Genomic DNA, 17,489 nt, shown 5'->3' on the forward strand with positions numbered 1-17,489 from the left:
TCATTAAGTGTTAATTGTAGCTTCAGCTGATGGTAGCACTTTCCCTGGTTTACTTGTTGCTTACTTTTGCACACAGAGTTTTCACCTGTTAAACACAAGCAGGAAATCACCAAATTAAGCAGAAGTGGGCTGGATGTGTTGTAGACACCAAAAGGAAATCAATCATTGCTCATGGTGCATGAAGTATGCGAGGAAGGAACTTGACTTGACTCCTCTTCATTTACGATGTATAGCGATTGCTGCCCGAAGAGAAGATAGCCGTGAAAGCTTCTCAGGGTTTATGATATAAGACGATGGTTACCGGGCAAAAAAAGCTAAATGAAATTAACGCTGCAAGCGTGACACAGTGACACATCTCCAGAGAAATTTCCTCACCCTTTTTAAAATGTAGTTCAGTTGTGTCCACTTTCAGTCTTTTGAAAAGAGCAGACAATAGTTACCTTCATTGAGTAGCATTCATAAACCAACTAATAATAGAGCCAAAATTGTGATACAAACGTTCATGGTTTCATGTTGCTTTTACATCAGTGATGGTTTTAGTCATTATCATGCTATAACTGTATTTTTTAATTCCTTTTTTAAATGATTAATCTGAAACAAGCAAAAGAGCATAACTTTTTGCTTGTCCAGCAAAAGAATAAAGCCCATTAGAACATTTTTCATGTAAGGAGTAGTCACTCCAGTCTGTCTTGACACTCTTGACATTAAACCTGCTGTGGAAGCTAAATTTTTGGTGGGCATAACATTGTTTTTAATCTTTTAAGTTTGGATGAAATCCATTTATGTGCTGTGCAAGCGTTCAGAAGGTGAAGCAGAGCACATGCAGGAAACCACATCAGCAGGTAGCGTCTGACATTGCTGAGGGAAATTACATTCCCCTCCTGGTCCTCCTGTCATTTACCTTGAGTCGCAGTATGACGAGCCTTTACATTATTAAACACGGTGCACATGCTCCTCCATCTGTCACCGTATTGGCCTCTCTTGCCTGCGCTACCCGATTGGCTCAGCTTGTCATCAATCATAAGCTTCTGGATTGGCCTGGCTTTGAGATCAATGGTCAGACTGAAGAGTCGTTCTGACCTTGGACTCATCGCTCCCATTCAAAACAAACTCCATGGAAGGAGCAATTCAACTTCAAAACTAACAGATGAGTATTTATGAGGGCTGCAAAGCCTTCGACCTAAAGCACTTACTCTCTACCCATCCCTGTCTCTCCTCAGTATGGCATGAAATTAACTATATGCCCGCAGAGTGGGCTTTTCTTCCTCCAATTTCACTTCTGACAAGCTGAGGCTAATGGAGGCGGTGCCTTGGATTAATGCCTCAGCATTTTGGTTAAAACACCCTCTCATCTCATCTGAGTGAGGTGTTGAGCTGTTTGTTGGTGTCAGTGAATCACTTTGCCCTTCTGCATCAGGCACAAGTCACTTTAAAAGGCAATTAGTCACGAAGAGCTTCTGTTCTGCCCAAGACAGATTGTTTTATTGCGAACAGTATGGAGGTGTATTAATCTGTTTTCACAGACGTCTCGTTAAATTAATATTTGGGCACCGCTGAGGCTTTTGTTGCTTAACAGTAGCTCAATCTGTCTCTGAGGGTTTACTTTGAGAAATCCAAGAAACGGAGAGTTCTTTAGGCTCTTCAGAGTTAGAATATTAGTGTTTATCATGGCTTTCAACAGCACTTATAATAGAAACTCTTCAAGATGCTGCTCCCTGCAATGGAACACTGATGAAAATCTGTTGGTATTCAAAATGAGTGAAATTATATCACTTCTTCTTACATTGGGCCTTGAACGCAACTTAGTTTTATGGATCTGTCCCAAACTAGTAGCATAAAATTTGTCTCAAAACCCCAGTTGTGCGTGTGATGTGATCTGTGCGTATCAGGCGATTCACATCCATTTAAGGTTTTGTAAGTGAGGGATGTTAGGTGTAGTTTTAGACATCTGTATGCATAGAAAGCTTTTTGAAAGAGAAAAGTATTCGATTTATGATGTTGAACTTAATAAATTGTGCGTAAATGATCAGTATTTTTTCAGGTTTGGATGTACTCATTTGTAAAATAGTTTTGCGTGCAGTGAAATAACTTGTATGTATTTATGTGTGGATTGAATGATGCATTTGTGAGTGCTCAATAGTTACACACAAGCTTTGTAAATCTTCATTTAAGCTTGTGGATCATAATGTGTGCATTTGTAACAGGGGCCAATCCATGACTGATAGTGTTTCACTGTGTTTGTGCGTGTGTGCGTGTGTGCTTGTGTGCGTGTGTCCGATTCAGTCATGGTGTTACTACATTAGCAGTATGTTTAAGATCTTTATCATGGTGAAAAATGAAACTTTTTCCAATCAGACACTTTCCAGATGGTTTTACATGGTGGTTAAAAATCTGGAGGTACTCCTCTGCATTAATAATTCCATTTTTTTTCTGACAGCATTCACAACACCGCTGACTGAAATACAGCTCCAGACCATGAGAGAGCTTTCGCCGTGTACTTAATCTATTACACATTACTGTACCACATTTCATAGCATTCAGTTCAATAATTCTGTGTGCAGAAGCAGTTTCACAGCCGGTCTTGAGGTGACACGGTCCGATTTACTTAAATTGCAATGAACTGCGTCTTCTCATACCACAAAGCTTAACATCTTTGTGTGAACACAAAAATCAATGAAAACATATAAGTCTAACCAATATTGCTCCATCCGAAACTTTCTGCTGAAAATAAGTCAAAGGTGAAAATGAATTATTGCTTGCAGTAAAACAAGAGTGGTCAAAAAAAATAGACTGAATCATGTCTTTCTGCCTTTAAAAACAGCGCGCACAGAGAGCTTTGTGTGTTGAAAGAGGCCATTGCTCTCCAGGCGTGATTGATTGAGGTGCGCCATGACACTTGAGCGCTTTTTTTTCAACTCAGCACAGCGTGAAATGTAGGTTGAGCTTCAGCATATTGTCATGTTACTTTGTGTTTGGGGACTCTGTTGCTTTCTGAAGTGTCAGTCATTGTCCTCCACGTATTAAATATGAAAAATTTCCTTGAGCGTTCCCACATCAGCTCCTCTTTAGTGTGTACTTTACTGACTCTGTTCTCCTCTAAACCGCCTTTGTAGTAATTGAGATGAGCCACGGGAGACAAGAAACTTGGAGCCAAGTCAAAACTTTCATCTTTTATTCACAAGCCACCGCATGAATGCCATTTCAGTCTTCTTCATCTTCTCAAATCCTCCCTGAAGATTCTTCTTCTTCTTTTTTACTCCGTGGTATCCCGACACATGGACCTGGCATTATATTCTGATAGTCCTATTATTAACAATTCCAATAAAATATAACAGCAGCGAATCATTCAGACATCGGTTTTATTATGAGCAATGGGGCAATTTGGCATGTGGGTGTTTAAAGAAGTCCCATCACTTATCTAAATAGCACAGAGTCATATGCAGAATGTCAAGTTATTAACTATGGCTGTAATACAAATTCAATTCAGAGGCCAGATTAAATTAGGAAAATGCTGAACTGCTTGCTAATCAAAAAAATGGAAAGCTATTTTGAAATGGATTTGTACTGCATCACGGTCATTTTTCATCTGCATGATTTCGAGCAATATGTTTGCTTCCTGTTTTTTCTCAGAATCATGCTTAGATTACATTTTCCAGTTGGGCATTTTCCTCATTTAAAGCTTTTGCAAGAGCCTAGAGTGCATATTTTTTAAAATTCTTGTGATTTTTTTTAACTGATTATGGTTTTCATTTTATGTCTGACTCTTCTCTTAAGCAAAGTAGCCTTACCTGGCTCACTATGGCTCCATCCAGCCTCATTCTCCAAGACAATATATTGGAATTGCCTTCAGTGCTTCTTCAGACCTCAGGGACTTTTTTCATTTTGTCTCCTCGCTCCTTTCTTGTAATCTGAGGGGATTGAAAAGTCAGGGCTCAATAATGGAATTAATGGGTTTGAAGGGATCAGGTGGAGGACAGTGCCCTTATCCAGGTGTTAGTTAACAGGCAAGGCGTATGGATGATACTGTTAACCATCGGCTCCGCTTGTTATAATATTTAACGAGTTTTGATGGATCTTTAACTGGTTTTGTCACACAGACACATGTCACAATCATCTTATACTAGTGAAACAATAATGAATATTTCTGATTAACCTTTTGAATAAGCACATGTGATGTTTATAGCTCCATTTAAGCATTAACACAAATAAAAAGAGCTTAAATCTGTGTACTGATTGGATTTTTGTCTGTTTACAAGGCAACGGAGGAGTTTGGGCAGCTTGTGGAATGCATTTAAGGCATTTCTTCACGCAGTTTGTTTATTTATCAATTCGATACATGATAATTCAACCAGGAACTCAATTGAACAAGTTAATTTTGTTACTTTAGCTTTCACGATTGGAATGCAACTAATCACATGGTCTGCTGAATCTGTAAACTATAAAATATTAGCAATCTAAATCCAAATGTGGCATGCTGAGAAAATGCTGAGTTTTATTTTTATTATTATTATTATTTATTTATTTCCCTTTGCAGCTACGGTGACTTTTTCTGTGCATTGAAACATCAACATCAGACATCAAGATGAAAAATTGGTCGGTGAAATAGGTGAACGAGGAACTTCTTATGTTTTTACAGCATGACATTCTGAAAGATCTCTGAAATTGTTGAAGAGTTGGTTTTACTCCTGAATATCAAGACTATTTCCCATAAATTCTGAAATGAGGCTCAGGGCATTTATTTACCTCAGCTGAATAGAAAACTGCTCCTTTATTTAGATGCCTTGGTATACAATGTTCCTTTTTTTTGTTGTGTGCATTTTTTCCTAGAGGCTCCCCTGTTCCCTGTTGTTTACAGTCCACTTTGCTTCGGCTGCTTTTGTTATTGTGAACCTGTAAACACTTTCTGCACAGAATATAAAAAGCCTTTCAGCAGTTAAATGTGCTTTATATCTGCAATTTCCTGGGAGGCATGTCCAAAAGAATGAGGGGGGGTGAAAAGAAATTAAATTATCGAAAATTATGAGTAAAACATGAAAAAAACAAACAAAAAAAACCCTGAAATTCTTTTTAACCACAAACTATGCTATTTCCCAGAATGGAGAATCTAGTCACACTTACCATCTAAAATGTGAAAGCTTCTCTTTTGTGTGTCTTTGAACTCTTCTGGTAATTATTAATTCAGGTAGAAATAAAAGTGTGAAGTGTGTGTGTCATAAGTCAAAAGTGCAAAATGTACTCACAAGCAAGTCGTGTTATGCTTTAATATTCTCATATAGGATGATTCTTGTGTTCCTCTGTGTGCAGAACTAAACAGACACCAGGGGAGTAACAGCTTCTCTACTGCAGGGCAACTGCTGTTGAAGTTACCTGTTGGTAACCTGACTTCTGTCAGTCTGAGGGGGTGCTGAACCACAGGAGGAACCATAATAATAATAATGGATTGCATTTATATAGCGCTTTTCTAGGCACCCAAAGCGCTTTACAATTCCACTATTCATTCACTCTCACATTCACACACTGGTGGAGGCAAGCTACAGTTGTAGCCACAGCTGCCCTGGGGCAGACTGACAGAAGCGAGGCTGCCATATCGCGCCATCGGCCCCTCTGGCCAACACCAGCAGGTGGTAGGTGAAGTGTCTTGCCCAAAGACACAACGACCAAGACAGAGAGCAGGGGGATCGAACCGGCAACCTTCCGGTTATGACTGTTATGACTGATCACTTGCAAAGTAATGACATACATGACCTGCTTGATTGGCAGCTTCAGTTAACTGTGACAGACTAAGTTACACTGTGGAAACAACCACGGTCTAAGCTATATGCTTGATCTGGTAGGTGTTTCTGGTTGTACTGACTCTCAGTATTGCATCTTTGAGCGCTTCTGCTCCTGTCCTATTATGCAGGGATTATACTTGGTTCCTGTACTTTTGTAGACTGAATAAAGTTGCCCTTGAAAGTTAACAGGGTCTGGCCAATATCGTGTAAGCAAATTAAACTCAATTGAAAACTTCCAGAAGTTTCTTATCACAAAACTTTGTTCTGCCCTGGGGTAGAACATTCAGCCTTTTCCAATCCAGGCTCCGTGCCACTCTGGTGTTCTTTCACTGCTTCTCATTTAGTACCTTTTGCCCTTGCTACTGTTGGGCATGTGTACGACCGGTCGTTCTACTTTCCCACTTTGGCTTACCATGCTGTAGCTATAAACGCTACATAAATTTAGATTGCGTTGTGCCCAAGACCAATCTTCCAAAGAGGTGGCGATAATTTATGAGGTTCAATTCATGGCACGAATACATCACCGCCACTTTATTACAACCCATCACAGGGACTGATTAAATTGATCTGCAGATTGGTGGACAGCAGCAGACACCTCATTCATCGAGGGAAAACACAAACTCAGTCAAAAGTTCCTTTGATGCCAGGTATGATGCAATAACTCTAGCCATTCAAACAGCAGATGACGACTTTCATACATGCATGAGCTTCTGTTTGGTGCATTATGGTGCATTCCCTGTATTTATTTTAGCAGCAAAGACATTTTTTCTGCCTCCCGTCTGTTCTTGTGTTTCCCCTCACCCTCCCTTCTTTTCTTTCTGTCTCTTTACCCACCTGCCAACTCAGACACACATAAACGCACACACACGCACACCTTTGCCTCACTAAAGCAGCAATGAAGATGTAAAAGAATGATCTTTGGCTGCGTTGGCTGGCAGATGTCTCTCTCTCATAGCCAGACCAAAAGATTATGTTAAAACCTCCAATTTAGTTCAGGTGCTGAACCCGCCAAAAAAGAAAAAAAAATAGCCAGCCTCTTGTGGGGAAGAGCTTAGTAGGGAGGGAGAAAGGTAGGGACAAGACTGAGAATGAATCAGGGGAGGGGAGAGAGTAGCCGAACGCACAGACTGTGTGCAGCTACTACAAGTGAGAGTTCGAGAAGACGACTTGTCTTGGAGAGACAAAGACTGATAAACCCCATAAAGGAGCAGAGTCAATGAGAAAGATCGAGAGGCTGAGAAAAGTCAGAGAGGGATAGCCAGAGTGCTGTGGAGGAGAAAGGGGAGAAGTGTGTTTGTGTGTGATGTGTGTTTGAGGAGGGGGGTAAGCGCGACAGCCGGAGCGAGTGAAGCCGAGGAGCACACATTTCCAAAAGAACCCATCCTGGCAAATGGATCACAGTGCATCAGACAGCATCCATGCAGCTATGTGATTGATTGGCTAAGGTGGAAGTGAGCCTGGAGTGTGCCAGTCAGCTGACAGAAGGGTCTCAGGCTCGGGGAAGGGGGCTTCACTAATCCTCCCACTTTAGGTGAATTCTCCCACTCATTCGGCACTTGTCCAGAGGACTTTTTTCTGTACTGGAGAAAAGGAGAGCAGAGGAGCAGAGCGCAGGACGAGGTTTCAGTGTCACTTCAGTCATGTCAATGCTAATTGTCACCCAGCAGATCGATACCACCACCTCCAAAATGGTAAGGCTGAAGCTGCACTCATGCTGTAGTGTGCATACTGAAGAACTGTTGAGCTGGATCACTGAATGCGGCTGCAGCTTAGCATTTCTGAGTCCATGCCGCTTCTTTATTACTGCTATTTAAGCCCATGTGGTTTGCATGATGCTGTTTCACTAATCAGACTTTCAGACTTCCTGCTCTTTTGTCATTTTTTTAGCTTTGAATTGTTGCCAGTTTTCTGTCATTTACAAAAAAAAAGAAGAAGAAGAAAGATCACATTTAAAAGCATACTCACTGGCAGGGCTCTCATTTTAATGAAAATATTAATCATTCTCTGGATTTCAAGCATGAATCTGGTCCGTTGTGTCAGTCGACATGAGCAACCCACTGGGTCAGACCACTGGACTGTGAGTGTTATATTGTCTGGGTACAATGACAGGATGACTGCATCATTGATGGCTAGTGCTGGCCCCCCCTCCCCAGGGCTCCCATTCATAACTCACTCACCATATTTCAAGGCTCCTGGGTTAAGGTGGAAGTTAAATCAGGCTCTCCGCCTGTCTCATAGTCACACTTGTCAAGTGACCCTGGGTTCAGTGGCTGCAACAACATTTTTTTCATGGGTTTAGGTGGATTGCTACACTCTGACAATCAACAGTTTAGTACCGGTAGCCACTAAATGCTTACATGCACTGCAGAGCGACACAAAAATCCAATAAACTGAGGAGAAGCTAGAGTAATATGTGGCTACGGTTAGATGTATTTGCATTTTTTAGACAGCTAAAGTCACCTCGAGTGGTGTGTGAGCAACTGTGGTCAAGTTGCAAATCTTTAATTAGCTTGAATAAAATATTAGTTTTCAAGAGCTGACAATTGTAGTGTTCACTAAATAATCTTACAACATGCACTCTTTATTTAAAGTGCATGTCAAGAAAGATGATGTGCAATAAAAAAAAGAAAAAGCATTTGTAAGAGAACGTCAATTGGTCTGGGTCACTTGTTAAATTCCTACAATTTACAACAACACCTTTTTTTTTTTTTTTTAAATCCCATATTTAGTCCCATATTCAGCGATTTATAGACCACACCATTTTGGGAAAGCAAATAAAGTCCATTTTTAAAAAGGATCCTGCAAACCAGAATCACCAGGCTGACTCAGAGTGTGAGGTGCATCACAGCTGGAGTGTCTCCTCTGACTCATAATAATGCAAATAAATAGCAAATAAATATACAACTATGTATAGCTACTAGCTAGAAACAGCTCTTCCAGGCTCCATTGGTAAAAAAGCATTTACAAAAGTAGGATTTTTAGATTATGGTTACAGAGAACAAACACAAAAAACAACAAATTTGTTAGATTGTTGCATTTATTTCCCACTGCTCCTTTTATATAATTAGCTCATTTCTGAAACTAATAGAATTGTTACTTTGAGAATTTTCAGATTGATCTATTATTATCATTATTATTATTATTATTATTATTGATAGTTTGTGTCGCGCACACTGTTAACTATAGGTGTAGGTGCTGGTTTATATTCAACACGGTAGATTTTGCCAGCCCAAAGCAGCAAAGTAGCTGCTTTTCTGAATTTTTGCTCATTTTGGCCATGGAAAAGTATTTTATTTTCAGTTTGAAAAAATGTAAAGAAACCCATCAATCGTTTCCTTCAGGCTGCATCCGGATTCATATCTTGACAGGTTTCCCTCCCCATCCTCTCTCTGTCCTCTTAGACACCTGAATCCGCAGGTCTCAATGTGTTTCACCAACTAGTCATCACTAGCACACTTTAACATCAATATACTGAATCCAGTGCTCACCTTCCCCATGTCCCAGAGCCTGGTGGGGTCCAGCCCTTTGATACATGCAGATCAGATGATTTACAGCCCGTGAGCCTCAGCCAGGCCTGTCTGAGAGTTTTGATGTGCCAGATTTTAATACAGAGCTCCTTCATACCTCCCGAGGCAGACAACACATATCACTACTTCATGTGAAGATGTCTCATTTGCCAGCTAATGCATCTAATTCCAATCACTTTTTTTCCCAGTAAAATGGTTCCTATGAACTATTATCCCAAATGGAAATTTCTCACTTTAAAAGGCAGAAATGCTTCACTTGCTAAGTAAGAAGCAGGGGGAGGGGGGAGTGTGCAGCAGAGTGTGCTGTAATGACATTTTGGTAGAAATGTATAAATGTTATTAGAAAACACTTTTTGTGGTATGTGGCAGATTAGTTCAGTAAAAACGTGGGATATATTAGAAAAAAAAGCGAGACTCAGTATTGATTCTTTTGGAAATGACAGATGATTGACTGCAACGCAGCAAAGGCTGAAATATGAATAAGCGATTTTTTTCTGTGGACATTTGTCTCAGACGCAGCTCCTCTGTGGCATTTAAACCTTACTTCTCCTCAAACAAATCAATAATTACTTTAAATCCACGGGTTTTCTATATGTTTTTTTAGTCATTCACACAACCTTTTCACTTTCTGAGCCAGAATACCAAACAAAAAAAAAAGCTGAGTGGAGAAATGACTAATGTGGAATTGAATGTATTGATTTTTCTCTGCTAATTGAAGCCATGGTTAATGCATTCTGGCCAGTTCACTTGGCCTCCAGTCAAAATTGTGACTGAAATCCTCTAGTAAAACAAATTAAAAAGCCATCAGATAATGACAGCAGGTTGTTGTAGTAATAACAAAGCTTTTTCACGATCATGGATTTGAGGTTTGTGTGTGTGCGCGTGTATACTGTACGTGTGCGGCAAGTTCAAATGCCAAAAGTCTAGTTGGGACATATTTATTAGAACTTTTCATTCTTTCAGACCCTTTTTTTTATCAAACCTTTCTTTCTTTCTTTCTTTCTTTCTTTCTTATTTGCACCATCCATTTTTATCCCATTTCTAAACACGTTCCTGGCTTCTGTACACCTCATGCAGATATAATTTGAGGGACATCTGGAGGTACAAATTAACAGAGGGCTTGGGCGTATGCTGTGCTGCAATAAGCAGTGCTTGCAGCAAAACAAAGAAAACAGGGAAGTCGAGTAGCTAGGCGCCTGACTTCTTACTGTAGATTAATACTGTTCATCTGGTAACACTTCTGTGGAAGCAACTGGTACAGTATTAAAATAAATTAATAAGCTGCAGCCCACACGGTGAACAGCTGAGCATTGTTAACAGAATTAAAACTGTACTGGAGATAACCAAAGTTTTAAAATACGCATGTGCCAGACAGAATTTGGACGAATGAATGAAAATGTGTTTTTGCCATACATAAAATTCATCCCAAAAATACATTTTGGAGCCACTTATTGCACATAACTGTTAAAAAATAGATTTTAGCGATTATGATTTTATCTTAAAAATATCTATGTATAGTGTTGAAGAAACATCAGCTGAAGCTGAACTAGGGCTATGCTGTACTTTCGTGTAATACCAGTTTGATGGTGATGGTGCAGTGAATTAATGCAACCTTTATTAAACCTGTTTAGTAAAAACGGTTCCCTATATACAATGAAGACTTACAGTAAACAAGCTTTTTGAGGAAATGTGGATAAAAGCACACATCTCTAAACAGTTCAACGCATTCACAGGCAAACCACTGCCCCCTGCTGTTGAGATCTTATTGAAAAATAAATCATGGTATCTAATTGGACATAATTACTGTTGTTACAATTTATGACTATTTCGTTTTTACATATTATCATATATTGTCACACATTGTCACCATGAAGAAACTGTGGTCTACTGTGTAAAACATATCTTCTCAGTCAGGAGACCAGTTGTTGTGTCTCATTTGAGTGTTTCTACCTTTGTTTGGAGCCCTGCATGCTGAAAAATGACAGTTTTCTCAGTCTGTTTAAATGGGATCCAAAGAAGTTGAGACCACGTGTCCATATGGGATGAGTTCAGAGGGATGCCCATTTCACAAAACACCATGCATGCTGACAACGACTGTTTGGCAGGGCGTGGTCTGTGGCGCTGCTGCAGGGGAGGCGGACACACCTGAACGGCATCAGCTCATCACACCTCCACTACATTTAGATATGGACTGGGTCCTGAGTGAGGTTGTTGGTGTTTGTATGGGGCTGACAGCTGAGAAGGTGCAGCTGAGTTGGAAACGACAACCGAAATAAAGAACGATGCTGAAAAGTGTTGAAATGTGCTCGGGTTTGTTGTGCGTCTGTTAAAGTGGTGCCGAAACCCAGGACGGGAGCATGGCGAGACCACACCCCACCACAGACTGCTTTGACATAGCAGCAGTAATAGACACATCAGAAATGAAAACTGCATAATTTTATAGGAACTTAGTTGTAACTAAAAATCTGGAAAACAATTACAGTTACTGATGTTTTTAATAATTTAATTCAATTTTATTTATATAGCCTTAAATCACAACAACAGTCACTTAATATTGTAAAGTAAAGACCTCACAATAATACAGAGAAACCCCAACAATCAGATGAACCCCTATGAGACAGCACTTTGGCGACAGTGGGAAAGGAAAACTGCCTTTTAACAGGAAGAAACCTCCAGCAGAACCAGGCTCAGGGAGGAGCAACCATCTGTTGCCACCAGTTGGAGGTTAGGGCCAGGCCAGAAGACATGCTTTGCAAGAGAGCCAGAGATTAATAATAACTCATAATTAAATGCAGAGTCGTGTATAAACACAGAGAAACAAATTATGTACTGCAAATAGCTCATTCTTGAACCCAATGGCAACCAGTAACTCAACTAAAACTGTGACTTAACATAACACACTCAGTTTTATACATCACATAGCTTTAGCATCTAGATAACATCTAAAAAATTGTAATTATAACAGATACCTTGTAATTTTTCTTTCTGGGATGGGTTACTCTATTGAAATGATAACAAAAGACATGCTAAGTGTCTTGGGAGTTGTAGGCCTAACACTGAAGCTGATGAAATGAGAAAAATCTGATCCAGACAAAAAAGTTTTATTCATGTTTAATTTCAGTCAGTACTGAAAGTACTGTTAGATAACATAATAACTGTTAATTAGCGTTATGAATTGACTCAGATGTTAAGAGTCAACTTCAGTTGAAAAGTAGCCCAATGCTCTTATCCATGATTGAAGCAGTCTTACTAATAACACCTTTATAAACCTTTTCAGTGTTACTGTAATCTTTTAAAGCTTATGTACATATTAGCTCTGTGGGTGGCTTGAGTAAAGGACTTAAAGAAAATTACAGTTTACACTTACAGTTCCTTCTATTCATGAAAATATAAGTACATATTTAGAAAAAAAATAGTTTGAATGTTGAAATTGTACTTACTAGCCCTTTAAGCAGCACAAAACAGAAACACTATTATAATGGTGATGGAAAGTTTTTAGGTTTTAGTTAAATATAGTTATTGTTTAGAATGATGCTTCTTCAAAAAGAGTCATGGATCATACAGTAGCTAGCAATAAATCCAGTACCAAGGCCTGGTACTGGATTTCTTTGTTTGGTTATTGCTGAGCTGCCAGAAAGATAAATCAGCCCTCAGCACACAGACTCTCTACTTGGACCACCATCTCCACCATACGTAAAATGATTCTGCTGGTCCTATTTGGGAAATGGGATCCAAGTCAACAGTGAAGCCTGAGATAACAAATGCATTTTCCCCCCCTCTTCCTCTCCAGCCCTGCATTTGCAGATTACCTTTGTGCCTCTTACACTTGATAGGCACTCATGTTTTACCCATCGTTACGGCTCACACCCGATCACAGCTCCTGGCTCTTTTTCTATTTCCCCCCACTTTAGCACCTCCTTCCTGCTCATGCTGTCCCTCTAAATTTCCTGGGGACTTTATCTTGCCCATTTCAAATAGGATTTCGACTCAATTCGCCATGCTTCATGTCACTTTGCTGGCAAATCCACAGTTGATATAGACACATCATAAAAACTGCCGCATGAGCAAAATATGATTTGTCAAAACTTTTTTTTCTTTCCCCCCCTCCTCGTGTTATTTGTCATTTCCGAGATTTGTTTCTCCTTCCCAGTGCTCTGATTCGTCATGAGAGATTGCCGCCCTGGCGCTGGGGCAGATGGGGAGTGTCGATCAAAGAGCGATGTTGCCTTCGGATTGGTGTTGAGGCGAGTAGGTGGTTTCACAGCGGCAAGTGACAGCACCTATTAATTTGGCCATTTAATTTTAAGTCCAACAGCGTCAGGCTCCACCACCTTCAATCTCCCCCTGTCATTCAAAACAAGCCTCAAGCCAACAGTCACAAACACACACGTATACACACATTCCCCAACTAGCATGGAGAACACAAAAAAGGTTTTTAATCTAAAGCTGAAACTTCTGTGAGAATCCAAGAACCCAAGAAGAAGCCTTTAAATCAATCAGGCTTTTAACCTACCACATTTTAAACTGCAGCTGCTGCATCTTGGAGATACTTAGGGACAGATGCCGGGGTGCATTTTCAAATTGGGTTCCCTCATCGTCAGCTAGAGGTCCAACAGACCCGAATGTCTCGGATAATGACTACTGATCCTCTCTCTGTGAAGCTCAGGATTGGAGGTGGAGCTTTATGACAGTATCCTCAGTGAGAAATGGACTGCAACAATGAAATGTGACACCACCGTATAAATTCATGAGTTCTCGCTCTTTCTTTCTTCCGCACCTGAACTTTTGCTCCTGCTGTGAATGCCTGCTCCCGTCACACCATCAGCTGGGGGATTTTCTTTTCTTCTGACAAGGTCAAACGTGTCTTTTATTTGATACATACTTGGAAGACCTCGCCTTCTCTGTTTCAACGTTTCCAGCTAGATTGATTGCTCCAGTGCCATATGTGTGAATGAGAGCAGCACTGTATGACTCTATTCATTCTCATTCTTTTTTAAGTTCATCTTATCCTAATTTGTGCAAGTTGTGAGATTCAATTTTTAGAATGGATTCTTATCTAAGAAAGTGTCCCTAAGGCCCCCTTATCCCTAATGGATTGTCATTCTTATGGGTTCCTAGGGCAAAAATTTGAGGGTTAAACTTCACCTTTTAAATCATGAACTTTTAATACCTTCGACATTTATTCCCTTAGCATAAAAAAATTGATCTTTTGTATAATTCATGTTGCTTAAAGCTTGTCAGAATGATCGACCGCCTCCCTTGGCACACATTAATTGCTGTCTGGCAGTCCAGCAGCTGAAGATGTGCTGGCAGTGACACAGCTTTTGAAAATACTGTGGACGGCGACCCAACAACTCCCTCTGCCACCTTTACTGTGGCAGCTGCTTCTGCACTGCCTTCATTTTTATGATGGAGGAAAGGATTTAGAGAGTGCAGCCCTCCAGAGTAGTTCCAGTCCGGGGAGAGACATGTGGCCTGATAAGTATGGCTCTTGCACAGCAGCATGAAATGAGAAACTATCCATCATAAATCATGATGGCTGCTTGACAGAATGGGATGCTCCGGCAAATGAACTTGTGAGTGTGCTTGCAGTTTTTGAATGAAAGCAAAATTGTCATATTGATGTTTTTCTTTCCTTAGGTAGCTGAGTGGCATTTATTTACGTTAAAAAATATAGAAATAAATATTTGAAATGAAGTTGCTCTTAGCCACTAGACAGTAGTGAATTCTTGGCACAGAAAGAATCCCCCCAACACTTACACATCTGGGAAGGTTGCATTTGTGATTGCAGTTTGTAGGTCTAATTTAAAAAGAAACAGAAGCTGCTAAGTTGTCTCTGTTCTGCTTGGTTATCAGGCAATATCGTTAGGAAAGGTGTATTTTTCAGTATAACTGACTTTTTTTAGCTTCTCTCATCCTTTTAAAATCTTCAGTGTCCCGCTCAGCTAATGTCAGCCAGTCTTTGCCCACAAACAAAATACTCTGACTGGGATTAGAACATGCAACTCTGCCCTCTGCTGCCCAGATTTAGCGCTGATCTGCTCACAGCACTGCTGCATTTAGCTCTACATCCAGCAATGGGGAGGCCCAGAAATAATCCAATTTTGTCCATATATGACTTTAGTCAGTAAGTTAATTGGATACGAGAAAATAGAAGCGAGTCTAAGTCAGACCACAATGCAGTCTGGAAAGTTTCTTTCCTTTCTTAATTGTATTAATAATTATGCTGAGGATGTTACTCAGCCCACCTTAACATTAACTGCATCAGTGCTCTCAGGATTTCCTGCTGTTTGACATATCTTGCTTCACAGGCTTTTTTCTCTTTTCTTCTCCTTCTGCTTAATCGCATCACAGTACCTAAAAATTGAATTCCATTTCTGGGTTGTCTGCCACAGTCTGAGATGGATTTGATGGGTTGAAACACATTTTTGGGGGGGTGGGCATGAGTCTGTACTGTGCAAGTTGGAAGCTGTGGCAGTGTGTGCCTGTCTAATCTTTTTTTAGGAAGTCATCTTAATTAAAGGGTAAACTTAAACAGATGTGGGCTGTTATATGTGAGGGGTGTTTGCAATTCATGTGGCGTTAAGCTTCTCCTTGAGGACTCGAGAACTTGAGAGGTAGTTGGGCTGTGGTGAGTGGATGAGTTAGTCTGTGTTTGGCAGAAATCCCAGCATGCTGAGCTTGTTTTTTTTTTTTTATATATTTTTATTGATTTTATAATTGAGTAGCATACAACAATCACCTTCAAAAAGAACACAATAGAAGGTGAACGGCAAGTCAACAAGGTGGTGATACATCATACATAAATGTCAAGACAGAGTATACTTCAATTAAGGTTGTCCATCAGGCTAACGACCGGTTGCCAAATCTTATCAAACACACTCTCTCGGTTAGACAGGGTAAACCTGATTTTTTCCAGATGGAGTACATTTCCAAATGCTCTCAACCACATTTCGAAGGTAGGGGGTTTATCAGACTTCCAGCAGAGAAGTATCAGCTTTCTAGCCACAAGTGTGGTCATTGACACAACCTGCATCTCCGTCTTGTCCCTTGCCCATCCCAGTTCACACACCCCGAACATGCTGAGCTTGTTGAATACACAGAGGGAGGTGTTCTGTATGCTGTGACTACTCACAAAATCAAATTAGATGACAGATTCCGGGTCTGTTGTATAAAATGAGTCTCCTCGAGCTGGCACAGCAAAAAAAGAAGTGTGTCTTAGAGGCCAGTCAGCATCGCAAAGAAACTGTTTTGACTGCCTTTAGATGTTTTCCTTCTTGAAATTTAAAATGTGTAATCGTTTACTTTAAAAGTGGCTCTTTTTTGCATTTCAAAACATTCAAAGTTGTTTCGTTTAAACAGATACACTGATAATTAAGCAATCATTTAATTCATGTCTTATGTAAAACAAAAGAAAAAAAAGGAAAAAAAAGCCAAACATTTATCAGGTACAGCATCTCAGATGTGAGTGAGGATATAAGAAAGTAATAAACAAGACAGTGAGTGTCCTTAGGATTTGGATGGCTGCTGAGATGACAGCAGACAATTTGAAGTGGTCCCTTTGGGCTCCTCGAAATTATACATCATTATTCTGTTAAAACAGGAAACCAACAGGCAGACGAGTCAGTAATAGAAATAATTAGCTTGATGTGTGATTTAATGGAGCTCCAGGCTTAAAATGCAAGTTTATTCTGTCTCAAAGGCGGTGACTCGTCTCATCTCTGTGTTTGCAGCTTGCATTTTGCAAGAAAACAGTATTTTTGTTGTTTAATAGGAAAGCAAATAAGCGTCTCTTGTCACCTGTCACCTGAAACACAGAGGGTGTAAACTAATATGGAAGATTGGGACCGCAGGAAATCTCACTGAGTGATATCAGAGAAACCAATCTTCCCATTTTATGCTCTATGAAAACCTGTCTCCTTGAAAATATGTCATGCCTGTCTGGGTCTTCTGCGCCGTGGTCCACATGAGGGCACTCTTGCTCTCTGCAAAGCGGCTCTGTAACCCAAATGGAGGCAAAGATTAAAAACAAAACAAACAACAACAAAAAAAAACCCAACTATTAGATTTACTAGAACCTGATCTATGTGCCAAGTCAATCACCGCAAGTTTTCACCGCAAAACCTGCACTTTAATGTGTTAAGGTTGCTTTGTGTCGTTCGCAGCTGTTTTGCACACCACCTGGTGT

At 40.1% G+C, this 17,489-nt stretch overlaps 1 protein-coding gene across 3 annotated transcripts in view; it reads left to right on the forward strand.

Moving 5' to 3' along the window:
• dpp6a (dipeptidyl-peptidase 6a) overlaps positions 1-17,489 on the forward strand; it is a 358,152-nt gene that overhangs the window by 154,801 nt on the left and 185,862 nt on the right. The window contains exon 1 of one of the 3 annotated variants that reach the window (XM_076888305.1): positions 6,946-7,465. The exons of the other annotated variants lie outside the window; for them this stretch is intronic. Within the exon in view, the coding sequence (XP_076744420.1) occupies positions 7,415-7,465 (51 nt within the window). The 5' untranslated portion in view covers positions 6,946-7,414. Of the gene's footprint in view, positions 1-6,945; positions 7,466-17,489 lie in introns of those variants that run through there. 3 annotated transcript variants of the gene reach the window in all.

This window comes from Maylandia zebra, linkage group LG9 (genome assembly GCF_041146795.1).
Source record: "Maylandia zebra isolate NMK-2024a linkage group LG9, Mzebra_GT3a, whole genome shotgun sequence".
Taxonomy (NCBI): domain Eukaryota; kingdom Metazoa; phylum Chordata; class Actinopteri; order Cichliformes; family Cichlidae; genus Maylandia; species Maylandia zebra.